The sequence below is a fragment of the Sciurus carolinensis genome, chromosome 12 (genome assembly GCF_902686445.1).
Source record: "Sciurus carolinensis chromosome 12, mSciCar1.2, whole genome shotgun sequence".
Taxonomy (NCBI): Eukaryota; Metazoa; Chordata; class Mammalia; order Rodentia; family Sciuridae; genus Sciurus; species Sciurus carolinensis.
The window spans coordinates 3,746,677-3,761,076 of record NC_062224.1 but is presented as its reverse complement, the minus strand read 5'-3'; the positions used below and the strand labels follow the sequence as shown (position 1 = coordinate 3,761,076).

Here is a 14,400-nt window from a genome sequence, read left to right as displayed (position 1 = left end):
AGCCACCTGTACAGAAGTGAGTTTCAACCCAGAATAGATGAGATCACTGAAAAGCAGTGTAGAGAGAAAAGAAAAGAGGGAGCCAAGGATAGGACACTGGAAATATCACTACTTAGAGGTCACAACAGGAAAGAGAAATCAGTATAAGAGAAGATAGAATAATAAAGAGTTTTTAAAGAACTAGGGCAGAGCAGTGCTGTAAGAAAGCAGGCAAGAGTGAACCTATGAAAAACCTACGTGGTAATTTGAATGGAAAACCAGCTATAGAGCAGTCTTTTTAAGAAGTCTAATAGATGAATAAAATAAGCAACACTAAAAGTCCAAATGAAATTAGATAGCATGACGTTGTATTAGGTAAAGTACCCTGCAGAATCCTAGGAGCAGGGTAGTTGCAAAGTCGAGTAAAATGTTTCCCTCCCTCCCAACCTTGCAGCCTAGTTGAGTAGAGAGAGGTCTAAGCAGGTAATTGTACCACACCTTTTGGAAAGCACAGTGATGTGGAAGTCAGCATTTTGTTTCCTGGTAGCAAAGAACCTGCTGAGGGCCTAGGGGACAGAGGTTTCCTAGAGGAGGTGATGCCTGCTCTGAGTCTTAAAGGGTAAGCGGGCGTCAGAGGGAAGGGTGTCCAGGCAGAGGAAATGGCTGCAGAGGGAGCTGAGAGAGTTGGTGCTGCTGAATGGAAGAAACCAGACTGGAGAGGCCTGGGGACAGACACACATGGAGATGCTTGTGAAGGAGGCATTGGAAAGCCGATGGAAAGTTTTAAGCAGAAATTGACATTTGAGATAGAAAATTCTGATGGCTGTGAAAATTGAGAGTGACAAGATGTCATCAGGATGCCACTTAGAAATCCATGACAGCAATCCAGATGAGAGTTGATGCAGCACCCTAGTAGGGAGGGAGAGAGTTGAGGGAACCAGAAATAAAGTCAGAATCGCCTGGTGACTGACTTGACACAGATGAAGGAAAGCTGGTGGCCCAAGTGGCTTCAGGCTCCCCATGGGAAATGAACAGGTCCTGTTGTCAAACTAGCCAGAGCACAAAACTGGAAGAGTGGATGCAGAGCAGAAGGACGTTCAGTTCAGATTTGCTGCATTGCTGGTACATTGAAGAAATCAAGCACTTGAACTTATAAGGATGAAGCTCAGAAGGCAGATTGGGGCTGAAAGCATTAATCTCAGAGCTATGTTAAACACTGAAGAGGGTGTATAAAAATATAAGGCACCATCTTTTCCTCAAGGAGTGAACAGATGAATGTCTCTGGAAAGATCATAATAACATTTTAAAAAGGAAACAGTTAGAGGTAAAGCCATGGAAATAGTCCCCAGTGCTGTGGAATTGAAGGAAAGCAGAAGTTAATGTGTCCAGTGACAATAACAACAACTCTGTAATGATAAGTCATTACGGAGCAGAGTATGAGTACTCACAGCTCAAGAATACACTAAAATAAAGTATACCACATGTTTTCTCTTTGAACATGTTTTTGAAATTTGTATTTAATGATTTGCTTTTAAGGTTATATTTTTGTCTTATCCCTTTTTAATATTTTGCTGTCTCAATTTTTTTTTTTTTTTTTTTAATTGTAGATGGCAAGATCTTTCAGGAGAAAGTGCAGTCAATCATGTACCTGCGGCATTCCAGCAGTGGAGGGAGATCCCTTGCTAGCCCTGGATTTGTGGTAATAAGCCCGTCTGGTTTTACTGCTTCACCACCTGAAGGTAAAAATAGCAATAATGAAAGTATACCCCATCCTGTTTTAGTTCTAGACTAAAATAAATGGAAAGTTAAACTTAAACATTATGGAATATATTTAAAGAACACATTTTTACTACTTTCTGGTATCTACAACTCATACGTATTCTAGCAAGAGCTATCTAACACAAGTCCCCTGGAGAACAGAGAGTGGCCGAGACTCACACTTTCTTGCTCTGACAGTCTCTGTCCTCTCTTATCATAGTCCTTTATCTTTCATTAAGCCTCTGATTTATTTCCCATTTTCCTCAAAATCCTGCTTTCTTTGTCTTACTCTCTCCTTCCCACTTGAGCATGTCCTCTAGACAACTTCACTGGTAGATGGATGGACATCCAGTTCTCCAACCTCACATTCTTGTCCCATCTGTCATGGACATGATCATCAGGAAGGCCTCCAAGCACCAAGCACCCCTGAGACCCCAGGGTTGTGCTCTTTATTCTACCTTTATGATCAATTTTTAAATCATGTTCATCACTCTGCAACATTTTCGAATATATCCATGCCTCTGTCTTTTCAGGTCTTTTGAGCAGACTCTTTTGGCAGCTTTAGCCCCCAACCAATAAAGAAACAGAGTCCTCTGGGGATGCACAGGAAAAAGGCAAAGAGGAAGCATTCATCCTTTCTTATCCACTCTCTGATCATAACCTCCTGTCTTTCTGATTTTTTTTTTAAGGTTAATTTATCAGACTTTGAGATGTGGTCTCACTGCAGTGCTCAGCCTGATGTTGAACTTCAGATCCTCCAGCTTCAGCCTCCCTGATAGCTGAGATTATAGACATGTACCACCATGCCCAACTTTTCTGGTTTCTTTATCAAAATCCCAAGGTTTTTCTGCCTCTGCTTTCCCTATCCAGCCAAGATTCCATTAGTCTGTAACTTTGACAGTTTTCTCTACACCATCTTTAGTTTCCTTGTCCCTTGGCCTGTTGGTTTTCTTGACCTGAAAAATCCTCACTTGGCCTCAGTCTGACCAACGTCACATTGCTGAAAACTGTAGCAGAGCTTTTAATACTGCCCTGTCACTTCTGTTTGTTCAGAATCGCTTCCTTCTTCTGTTTCTATAGGAAATATATTCAAGTCTTTATACTGACAGTACTTTTCTGTGTTCCCAATTACTCGTAACAAATATGGGTCTCTGCTTTCCTAGAAAAATAACTGGCGAAGTTTCCTAGTGTGAACTGGCCACGTGTCTTTCCCTTTTTGACTGCTGTCTTCTTCCCTGCTGGAACATTGCTTTTGTTGTTGGTTCAGCCTGGCCTTGTCTCCAGCTCCTGTGCTAATTATTAAATAGTGTGGGGAAAATATAAGTATGGGAAGATAGAACCAGATGTATGAGTATTGATCTCCAATTTTGTTTACCTCTCAAAGTGTTTCTGTTATTCTCTAGCACATTTTATGGTCTTTCATTATAGTGTCTTTTTGGGGGGTGAGGGAGATACTAGGAATTGAACTCAGGGGCACTCAACCACTGAACCACATCCAAAGTCCTTTTTTGTATTTTATTTAGAGACAGGGTCTCACTGAGTTGTTTAGCGCCTCACCAATGTTGAGTCTGATTTTGAACTCGAGATCCTCCTGCCTCAGCCTCCCAACCTGCTGGGATTACAGGCGTGCACCACCACACCTGGCTCATTATAATATCTTAAGGCTATATTTTAATTAGTTTTATAGAAAATGTCTATTTTTTTAAAAATTATATGCATCACTGTGAAGCATTTTCAAATATGATCATTCCCCATTTTTTGATTAGGTTCTTTTGACATCTTTAATCCTCCAGCCACAATTCAGAAATAAGAAAAAAACACTGGGCTCTGGATCTATATTATAGCCACAAACCTGTGTACTAGAGCAATTCATTCAGGGCCTGTTTATTCTGTATCAGTGCTTTTCAATCTTCAGTGTCCCCAAGAAGCTCCTATAGAGCTTGTTAGAACACCAACCAGTTCCTGGGACCCTCCCTCCCACATTCTGTCTCAGTAGATGTAGGTGAGAGCCTGAGAATGTGAGTGCCTAGCTGCCCCAGAGGTGATGCTGGTGCCCATGCTGACGGTCAGTAGAGCACGCCTTGACTGATGTGTACCTCTACCCTAGGCACTTGCAGTGAGAGGGTTTCTGGTCTCCTGCATAGATAGAGAAGCAGTAAATTGAAAAATCATAGCAAGAAGATTATTGTTCCTCCTGAGAGCAGCAAGAACTAGAAATGGAAGACACTCACACATAGAATGGTCTACAGCTGTTTAGTAATAATAAGAACTGCCTTTTATTGAGTACTTATGTGCCAGGCACTATGCTAGGGATATCTCAAATATGATCTCTCTTCGTTCTTACAGCAACCTGCAGAGTGGACATTCTGAACCCTCATTTTATGTTTGCAAAACACTGCTCATTTGGTACAGTTGAGTGATCTAACTGAGGCCACTGAACTGAGAGAACTGCCATTCGAATCCAGTTAGCTCTAGTTGTAAAGCCTGGGCTCTCCTCACTGTATCAAACCGTATCCATGTGTCTGCTGGCCTGAATACGTTGTTTCACTCCATGCATTTAATTTCAGCAGAACCACTAATCCTAATGACTTTAAATCATGTGGTCCATATTGCATTTTGTTAAGGAGGAAGTAAAAGGCATATATTCTTGAAAGATTTTAATAAAAAGTGGCAAAAAGAAAAATGATTCTATGAGGCTAGGGTTGTGGCTCAGTGGTAGAGTGCTTGCCTAGCACATGTGAGGCACTGAGTTCGATTCTCAGCACCACATATAAATAAATAAATAAAATAAAAACTATCAACAACTAAAAAAATTTTAAAAAAAGAAAAATAGTTCTAGCATTTAAGCCTTTTAAGCATTAGTTGCTGGGGAAATTAACCTAAATAGATTCTTTAACAGTAAATAGGCAGGCCATCCCCATGACTGAGACTTACAGTGCACAAGAGAAGTGAGCCCTTTAAGTAGATTTTTTTTTTTTTTTAACGTTTACATAGGGTAATGATGTTTATTTTTTTCCCTTCCCCCCCACCCCTCCCACCCCTCTTTTCCCTCTATACAGTCCTTCTTTCCTTCATTCTTACCGCTCTCCTTAGCCTAACTCTATACCTAACCCTAAACCTAATGCTAACCCCTCCCACCCCCCATTATATGTCCTCATCCGCTTATCAGCGAGATCATTCGTCCTTTAGTTTTTTGAGATTGGCTTATCTCACTTAGCATGATATTCTCCAATTTCGACCATTTGCCTGCAAATGCCATAATTTTATCATTCTTCATTGCGGAGTAATATTCCATTGTATAAATATGCCACAGTTTCTTTATCCATTCATCAACTGAAGGGCATCTAGGTTGGTTCCACAATCTGGCTATGGTGAATTGAGCAGCAATGAACATTGATGTGGCTGTATCTCTGTAGTTGCTGAAAAGTAAGTAGATTTTTAAGTAGTATTTTTCTATTGTTCTTCCTAGGATATAGTTCCTCCACGGTTATTCCACAACCGATGGCTGCCCACTTGCCGCGGTCCAGAAGCCTGCCAGCTTTTCCTACTTGTCCACAAATGCAGCCATTAAAACGAACTGGAAGTTTGGGTTGTCATATTGACAAGTTACAAAACATAGATACTTATGTTGCTCCCCAGCCAGAGACACAGAATCCTTTGGGGGAGTTTGATATGCTGAAAATAGGCAAAGAGGATCCTTTCATCAGTAGCTGTGAGTCTGCCAAAACTGTCTGTGAAGTGGAAGCTACTCTTGCAGCCCAAAACTATGCCAGTGTTGTCCCAAAAGGAACTCTGGGATCTCCTGTGGTCAGAGTAGATCCCAAAGACCTAGGAGCAGAACCCCGGTCAGAGGATGATAGCCCTGGGGATGAGTCCTGCCCACGCCGACCAGACAACCTGAAGGGACTAGCCTCGTTCCAGCGAAGCCACAGCACTATTGCAAGCCTTGGGTTGGCTTTCCCTTCCCAGAATGGATCTGCAGCTGTGGGCCGTTGGCCAAGTCTCATTGACAGGAGCACTGACGACTGGGAACACTTGGCCTTTTCTCTTGGCTATGAGTCAAACTACAGCCGTGCTATAAGTACTCACAGGTACTCACATGTTTTGGTGCATCCTCCCTTTTTAAATGTTCTTTGAAGAATTTCTGCACTTCTAGAAATGTCTTCATTATGCCACTTCTGATATTACATTATGTTAATACCAAACAGAAAGTGCCTTTCTCTTCATTTTAATAGATAGTTTTGAGTTCCCCCTGCAGCCAAAGGTTTAAATAGCTCTCAAAGAAACTATCTCTTGTGGCTGATTTAATTTCTTGTAATTATTAGAGGAAAATCCCTTAGTTCAGGGAAACAATCAGATTGATTCTTGTTCCCACTGGAATCTCAAGTGGTACTGCCCAGTGGGATCTTCCATGGTGCCGTGAATGTCTTCTCTGTGCTGGAGAGTACTGTAGACGCCAGCCCTGTGCCTGTTGAAACGTGGCCGGTGCCACTGAGAACTGAATTTTCAATTTAATTTAAAATAGTTTAAATAGCACAAAAGTCAGTAATATTGTAAACACAGAATAGAATAATGTTTAGTATATTATATGCCTAAAAATGCCAGTGATAAAAAGTGATAAGTTTGTTGATCACAGTTCAATTAGAAAACATTTCCTGATCCTATGAGATTTGTTTTACAAGTTAAAATAACCACTCAGCATGGTTCTTAGGGTAAGCATCCTGTCATTTTCCCCTTGATACTGTCAGTGAGACTTTCTGGTCTCTGTTGTAGTGTGACTGAAGACTGTTTGGTACCCATATGCTGCGGACTCTATGAACTCTTAAGTGGGGTTCTCCTCATCCTGCCTGATGTCATGCTGGAAGATGTGATGGACAGTCTTATTCAAGCAGACACGCTCCTAGTCCTCGTTAACCACCCGTCGCCAGCTATACAACAAGGAGTTATTAAAGTAAGGGCAGATACCACGGGAGTGTTGTTTTAATTCAGAAAATAGACATATACATAATTTGAAAATTTGAATACTTATGTAGACTTGAAGCTTTATTTTATATTTAGGAATAATGAACTAATTTTTTTATTTATTACTTATATTTTGTGTGTATTATCCAGTTTTAAGTTCTCCATATATTTATTCATTTCAGTGTTTTTAAATCTACCAATAAATTCATATATGTAAACATTTAGTCAATCTATGTCACAAAAATTTACAAGGTATGTGTGGTTCATTGGAAATCTCTCCTGCAACAGAGTATCAAATTTTAGTTTAGGTGTTAGTTCAGATGTCATCTTTCTGAAAGAACTTCCCTGATCACCTGATCAAAAATTACTTCCTCTAGTCCTACTCTTTATTTTTCCTATCAAAGCATCCTATTTATGTCTTTTACTTAAATTTCACTTATTCTGTGGACTTCTTTTAACCTCTCAAATGGAAATAAACTCAGTGTGCATATCTTGTATCTGGCATGTAAGAATTATACAAAGTAGATGGTTGAATCAATAAAAAAAGCAATCAAGCCCTAAAATGATCTTTTAAAGATTCTCATTCTCTTTAGTTTGTCTGAATGCAGACATTGTATAACCACTTGCAGTTCAACCTAGTTCTTATTGTGTGCTTCCATTTCATATGCAGAACACTGGGCTACTTGCTCTGTGGGGTGAAGAGGGGAGTCATAGGAGCCCCTGCATTGGAGGGTCCAGTGAGGAGGAGGGTCACATACCCAGCCATGTAAAAGGCAAGGGACTCTGATGATTGCTACAGAGTAGTAGTGATAAAGAAGAATGGGGGCAGAGGGGGAAAAAAGTGGATAGTATGCTGTCAACTTAGGAAGCTTTTTAAATAAGACAGTAAAAATAGATGTGTTTGGGGAATGGTAGTCTGTCAGCACTGTGAGGGAGTGACTACAGATAGGAGAGGGAGAGGTGGGCTTGCTCTCTTAGCCAGCTAACATAGTCAGGGGAGAGAGGAGTTGACTGTGTCACACAAGCTCACCTGGAAGTCCAGGGGGAAATTACCAAGTCCCCAACCTGGAGTAAGGAAGTCAAAGTACAACAGATGTGAGAGACTTTTGCTGGGATGGAAGAGAGATATCTTCATAATTACAGGTGGGGATCTCAGGAATAGAAAAGCCCAAAGTGAGTTTCACCTTGAAGTCTACGGGGATGAGGCCAAGATCCCTCTAAGTTCAGATCCATGGGAGAAGTGGGTTTGGAAGGAAAGTAATTAATTGAGTTTTATACATGTTGTCCTTTTAAGAAGTTAGGAAGGGTGGAAAATCAGGCCTGGGTTCAGGATAAATAATCTGTCAAGAAGTCTGGAAATAGAACTGTAGGCTAAATATACGTAGATTTGCAGGGAAAACCTAGTGCACTGGTTTTATTTCCTTCAGAATGAAGCACCTATATTTGTTCCACTTAAACTCCACCAAGGCTGCCAGTCTGCTCACTGTCCACACTGCTGACAAGGCCAGTTTTCCCATCACAGCAGTGTTAAAATCTCCAAGATAAGAGTCACCACTAGCATTCCACAGTAGTCAGAGACAAAGTTCCTTTTACCACCGAGGGGGCCTTTCATTGAGCTCTCTATGTTCTTCTATATTTATGAATAAATTAGACAATAACTTATAAATACAAGTGTGATATACTGACACATATGTATTATGTCAAATTTAACATATGATCTAAATTGACATAAATTTTTTCTTTAGCTGTTACATGCATATTTTAATAGAGCATCTAAGGAACAAAAAGATAAATTTCTGAAGAATCGTGGCTTTTCCTTGTTAGCCAACCAATTGTATCTTCATCGGGGGACTCAGGAATTGTTAGAATGCTTCATTGAGATGTTCTTTGGTCGACGTATTGGCCTTGATGAAGAGTAAGTGGTTCTTCTTTTTTTTTTTTTTTTTAAATTTTAAATACCTTTATTTAAAGTTTCTGGAAAATGAGTTATTTGTAAACTGGTAAACAGGCTATTTAAAAAAAAAAATCCATTGTTGGACAAGTAAATTGATTACTAGGAATGAGCTTGTTCTAGTAATAGAGTGGGCTCCATGCATCTTTGCAGATCATCACATGCCCTTCCCCACTGCCATCTAACATTTATATATTTTAGTCATCTAGTACCATCGTGTCCTTTAAAACCCCCTTTTATATACCTCATCACGGTACATACATCAGAAACACCTAACATGCTGACATATGCTCCCTTTGTGGGAAACTAGGTTTAATGTAATTAAATACTGTTAAAGAGTGTATATTTTTAACAGCTCTTTTGTAGCCCTTTCCCCCACAAACTGGCACGATCTCTTTAGATGTTTTTACTGTTATACAGGAACACCACATCTCAAGGGATCTCACTAGTTACACAGTCACAAGTTACAAATGTGAAGTTCTTTGTTCAGAGTTACTCAGGTGACAAGTCCCCACCTAACCCATTTTTTCATCTGTAAAATGGGAGAATAGTACCTACCTCAGTTGAGAAAATTAAGTGAAAGGGGTACATGAAGCACATGCCACATTGTCCTGTCACAGTCCTACTGCTCTTAACTCCTGTGGCAGGGCACAGATACAGTTATTACATGTAAAAATATTTTACTTCCTTAGAGGCATTTTCCTAACTGTAGAGTAATCTGTGTTGCCAGTTAATTCATTGAAATACCAGCATTAGAGCATCCCAGCTTCAATGGCTTGACTTGTTTTTGACCTGCGCTTATAACCGAGGTCGCTGCATCTTTGAGACGTCAGGGACAACGTCCCACGGCCCAAGGTCAGCCCGGGTCGGGGTTCTTTCTGCAGCGGTAAAGGCCCTGCCCCGTGACCCGCTACAAAGTAGCGGCGGATCAGCCGATCAACTCCTTGGGACAGAAAAGCTGGTTCTTCTATCATAATTGTTTTGGCTTTTTTTTTTTTTTTTTTTTTGTCTTAAATGTAAAATTTAATAAATATACTCCTAAAATTACTTGTCAACTTTATAAAAAATCTGCTGGACTGGGGATATAGCCCAGTTGGTAGAGTGCTTGCCTCGCATGCCAAAGGCTCTGGGTTCCATCCCCAATAAAAATTAAAAAAATAAAAAAAATCTGCTAAAGGTCATTTTCCAGGTAGATAAATTTATTATTTTTCATATAATATTCTATCCAATTACTTCTTCCTTTGCATTTCACTTACTAGCTAGAAACTAGAAACAAGTAAATGTTATATCCAATGAAGAAAAGTGATAAATTAAGATTTGGCCCATGGTGTGAACATGAGAAAGGTTCCTAAAAGGAGAGGTGGCTCGTGTGCCCTCCACCACAGCTCACGGGAGTGGTCAGAGCAGGACCTCTTCCCTCCCCACAGAGCCCCAGGTCTTCTGGAAGAAGAGGGAGACCTTCACCTGAAATTCCTTCGTGTCCTAATTCCTGAGATTTGGCCCTGGAATGGTGCTGTAGGATTAGCAAATAAGTGCAAAAAGTCAAGGAATATTTTTCACCCCAAAGTTTCACAGAAAAATAATTTTTGTTTTTTCCATTTATGATAAAGAGAAATGTGTGTCTCCTTATTGCAGTAGACAGATTCAGATCCTGAGGAATTTACTTATTTATTGTGATGTCAATAGCACTTTTCATTTTGCACACACCTTTTAGTTTTTTTTAAAGCAATTCTGCATTCTCGCATCTGATTCTTATAACAGCCTTGAGAAGAAAGTAGGGCAGATATCACCACACATATTTGACAGGTGAGGTGTTTAAATAATTTTGCTGCATCACAGAGGTAAATAGTTTTGGGACAAGAACTCAAGATTGATTCCTTTGTCTCTTTTTACTAACTCGCTATCTTTCGAATCCTATGTAAAATAACAGTAATAATCCTATATACTTATTATGTTAGCAAGAGTGCCTTGGACATGAATTAAAGTCAGTTAAATATATAAAATGGTATGCATATTTCATTTGAATGTTTGCATATTTATCTTGGGATGGACTTCTGGCAACAGCTTTTATCTTATTATTAGAGAGAGTCTATAATCTTAAAAAAGGTTAAGAATCCTTAGTTCCCGAATTTATTTTTTATAGCTTCAAAATCAGGTTAACAAAATGGCTCATAGTTCCATTTTTTTCTTATTTCATCACTATTGCTTCTAATGTGTTCTTAATTTTATTTTTTATTTTAGATTTGATCTGGAAGATATAAAGAACATGGGACTTTTTCAGAAGTGGACTGTCATTCCTATTCTGGGACTAATAGAGACCTCTCTGTATGACAACATACTCTTGCATAATGGTCTTTTACTACTTCTCCAAATTTTAAATTCTTGTTCTAAGGTAGCAGACATGTTGTTGGATAATGGTCTGCTCTATGTGTTATGTAACACAGTAGCAGCCTTGAATGGATTAGAAAAAAAGTAAGTTTTAAATTATTACTTAAATTTACATCTGCTAAGTCCTTTAGAAAAAGAAAAAGTTAGTAAGAGCTAACTTTAAAATGTAACTTTCATAATACTTTCTCAAAGTTCTTTCCCACAAAAATTTTGAAATTTGCTTGGAGTGGGCATACTTTCCATAATTTCCAACAGAGTTTAGTTATGAAGAGAGTATTTGTGTGACCTATTTTTAGATATTTAGAATTTAAAGACAGGTAAGTTTACCCCCAAATAGATGTGCTGTGCTTCCGCCATAGGATTATAAAAATTACTATTCTCATCATGAATAGGAAATTGAGGATTAGATACAGTAGCTCATTGACTATCACACAACTGGTAAACAAGAGAGACTTGAGGGCTGAATCCGTCTTCCTGCAGAAGTCTGTGTTTTGAACTCACCATGCTATCCTATTATTAGTATAGTCTATCACTGTTCCTGTAATAAATTAATTTATGATAGTCATATTCTATCACTTTTACCATAAATAAATTTCTAATAGTCAAAAGTACCTTGGCAAAGGGCTGCCACCACTGATTAACAACTTTAAAAATATGTTGAGATTAGATTTTTATTCAGATTTTATATCTTTGATGTCTCCATTTATGGTGCACAGCATACCATTTTACTAGCAGAATTATAAAATATAAATCTTTAGAAGCACCATTTTGTTGCATATTAAAGCATTAAATGTTATCTGTATTCTTTCAGAGAGAAAAGAGTGTATCTTTAGTGATTCTCTAGGCCAGAGACTTCTTGTACTCCACCCAGTTCAACTTTGATTGGACACTCACTACAAATATTATATTTCCTCAAAATGCTTAGTCTTGATTGCAGTACAATTTATGAAATTGGTAAATTAGAAAAGGTACCTGCAGCTTGTTCTGAAAGTAGTTTTTGCTTCTATTTTATAAAAAAATGAATTGTGCTTGTTGATAGTCCCTATGTGCTACTTTATATGCAGTTACCATGTCTAACCCTTGCTTGATTCGAAAAAAAAAAAAAGGAGGGGCTGGGGATATAGCTCACTTGGTAGAGTGTTTGCCTCGCAAGCACAAGGCCCTGGGTTCAATCCCCAATACCGCCAAAAAAAAAAAAAAAAAAGGAGGGAAGTCCATAGGCCTAATGGGACACACTGAAGTGTTATCAAGGCTAAAATTGAAGGACAGAAGTAACTGATTCATACTTAGTATATATTTAGAAATGAATAATACACATTAAAACCTGTTCTCTTTTAATCCTTAAAATAATTATAGTTTACATAATTACATAATGAGGTTCAGAGGGCTAAGTAGTTCCCTCAGGTTCACCTTCCTTGGGGAGCCTCTCTTACTGTTTGGCTCTCACCTCACGCTCTTCATCTTTAGTGTAGGCTGGAACCTGCTTCCACGTTCCCATAGTACCTGTGTTAAACTCTGTTGTCGTGCTTACCACCATTTACTATTGATAACAATCTCTTTCCCTGTCAGCCCTCTACAAGATTATATTTTTGACAGGAGTCCAATGTATCTTCTCATTTTTGTTCCCAGTATGCAATGTGCTACCTGCCATAGAGTGAGCATGAATAAATATTGGATGAATGTACGCAGGTAGAATGGGAATTTAAACCAGTTCTCGTGGTTTAAGTTTCAAAAATCTGGCATTGTGTTTTGATCATCTTCAGCCTTCCTGTGAATGAATACAGATTGCTTGCCTGTGACATACAGCAACTTTTCATAGCAGTGACGATTCACGCGTGCAGTTCCTCGGGCCCACAGTATTTTAGAGTTATTGAAGACCTTATTGTGCTCCTTGGATATCTTCAAAATAGCAAAAACAAGAGGACACAGAGTAAGATTTAATTTTCATGAATCTGGGAAGTAGCCAAACATTTTATTTGGGGCTAATTTCTTTCCTCTTGGTAACTCTTTTTTCTGAAGGCTTAACCTTAACTTTGTGATGACATTGATGGGCTTTAAAAGGCAGCATTTTGGAGTGGCAGAAATAGCGATGCCTTGGCATAGTTAGTAGCTGGCAGCACATCATCGGGATCTGCCAAAAGCCCCTGGCTTCTCTTGCCAAGTAGGATTGAAAGTCTGTGTGGAATAGTCATGCCCTTTAGTTTTCTTTAATAGATCTTAAAGTGAAGGTGAAACTGGAAATGTGAGAACTGGGGGTTGAACCTTTGCTATAGGTACCAAACAAAGAATGTTCTTTGAAACAATTATGTAAAATGATATAAATTCATGAGTTAATTTTTTCCATTAAATTTTTGTAGAGACCATTTGAAAATTTGCTTTAAAATTGCTTTTAAACATGGTTTTAAAATACTGACTAGCACTGAGAACCCACATTGATCAAACATTTTAACTTAAAATTTTTTTGAATTAATATTTAATAAAACATTGTTTAAATATGGACATTGTATATTATTTGGGATATTATTCAGATATTAGATACCTAAACAATATTGGATATATGAACTATGTAAAAATTTTAAAAGTTCAACTAAAAGATTAGAAACCTCTTCACTGGATAACAGTCAGTCTCTTCTCTTTTTAGATATGGCTGTTGCACTGCAGCTTAGAGTCCTCCAGGCTGCCATGGAATTTATAAGGAGCACTGCGAATCATGATTCTGAAAACCTTATAGATCCATGCCAGTCACCTTCTGCTCCCCATCATATAGTGTTTCAAAAGCGGAAGAGCATTGCTGGTGAGTATTAAAAGGACATTTTAATAATGATAAATTTAAAGTGACTCGACTTTCCTATATTCTGATCTCCATTCACATAATCTTAAATATTTCCAAGCTTAAAAAGTTAAGCTATAAAATTTGAGAAAATTTTCCTCCCAAAGGAAACTATTCCACTTTATTTTCAGTTCTGTTCTCGATCAGTTATTTCTTGAGCCATCTACTATGTCAAACACTAGGTTAAATTTTGGAGTTACAATGATTAAAAAACAGATTCTGCCCTTGAAGAGATTATCAAATAATAGGGAAGTATAGAGGGTTGGAATAGAGTGTAGCAGGGCGACTAGATTTAGGTCAGGGGTGAGGGAGGTCTCTGTGGAAGTGAAATTCCAGTATATCATAACAGATGAGAAAGGAGTCAGCAGGTAGAGCCAGAGGAAGAGTGTCATAGGCAGAGTGAGGGGCATATGTAACAGGTCCAAGGTGGGAGAAGAGTGAGGCTTGTTCAGAGAACTGAAAGAAAGCCCTCCAGCTAAATGTGGCCCTGGAGGAGAGACCAGATGAGGATGGCGTGGGCCATTTTGTGGAT

At 38.7% G+C, this 14,400-nt stretch overlaps 1 protein-coding gene across 3 annotated transcripts in view; it reads left to right on the top strand.

Annotated features, from left to right (window-relative positions):
* Positions 1-14,400, top strand: part of Lyst (lysosomal trafficking regulator) — a 149,638-nt gene that overhangs the window by 73,868 nt on the left and 61,370 nt on the right. For all 3 annotated transcript variants that reach the window (XM_047520102.1, XM_047520101.1, XM_047520100.1), the window contains exons 22-28: positions 1,587-1,718; positions 5,207-5,828; positions 6,511-6,688; positions 8,445-8,614; positions 10,892-11,122; positions 12,802-12,968; positions 13,680-13,832. In XM_047520102.1, the coding sequence (XP_047376058.1) occupies positions 1,587-1,718; positions 5,207-5,828; positions 6,511-6,688; positions 8,445-8,614; positions 10,892-11,122; positions 12,802-12,968; positions 13,680-13,832 (1,653 nt within the window). The remainder of the gene's footprint in view (positions 1-1,586; positions 1,719-5,206; positions 5,829-6,510; positions 6,689-8,444; positions 8,615-10,891; positions 11,123-12,801; positions 12,969-13,679; positions 13,833-14,400) is intronic.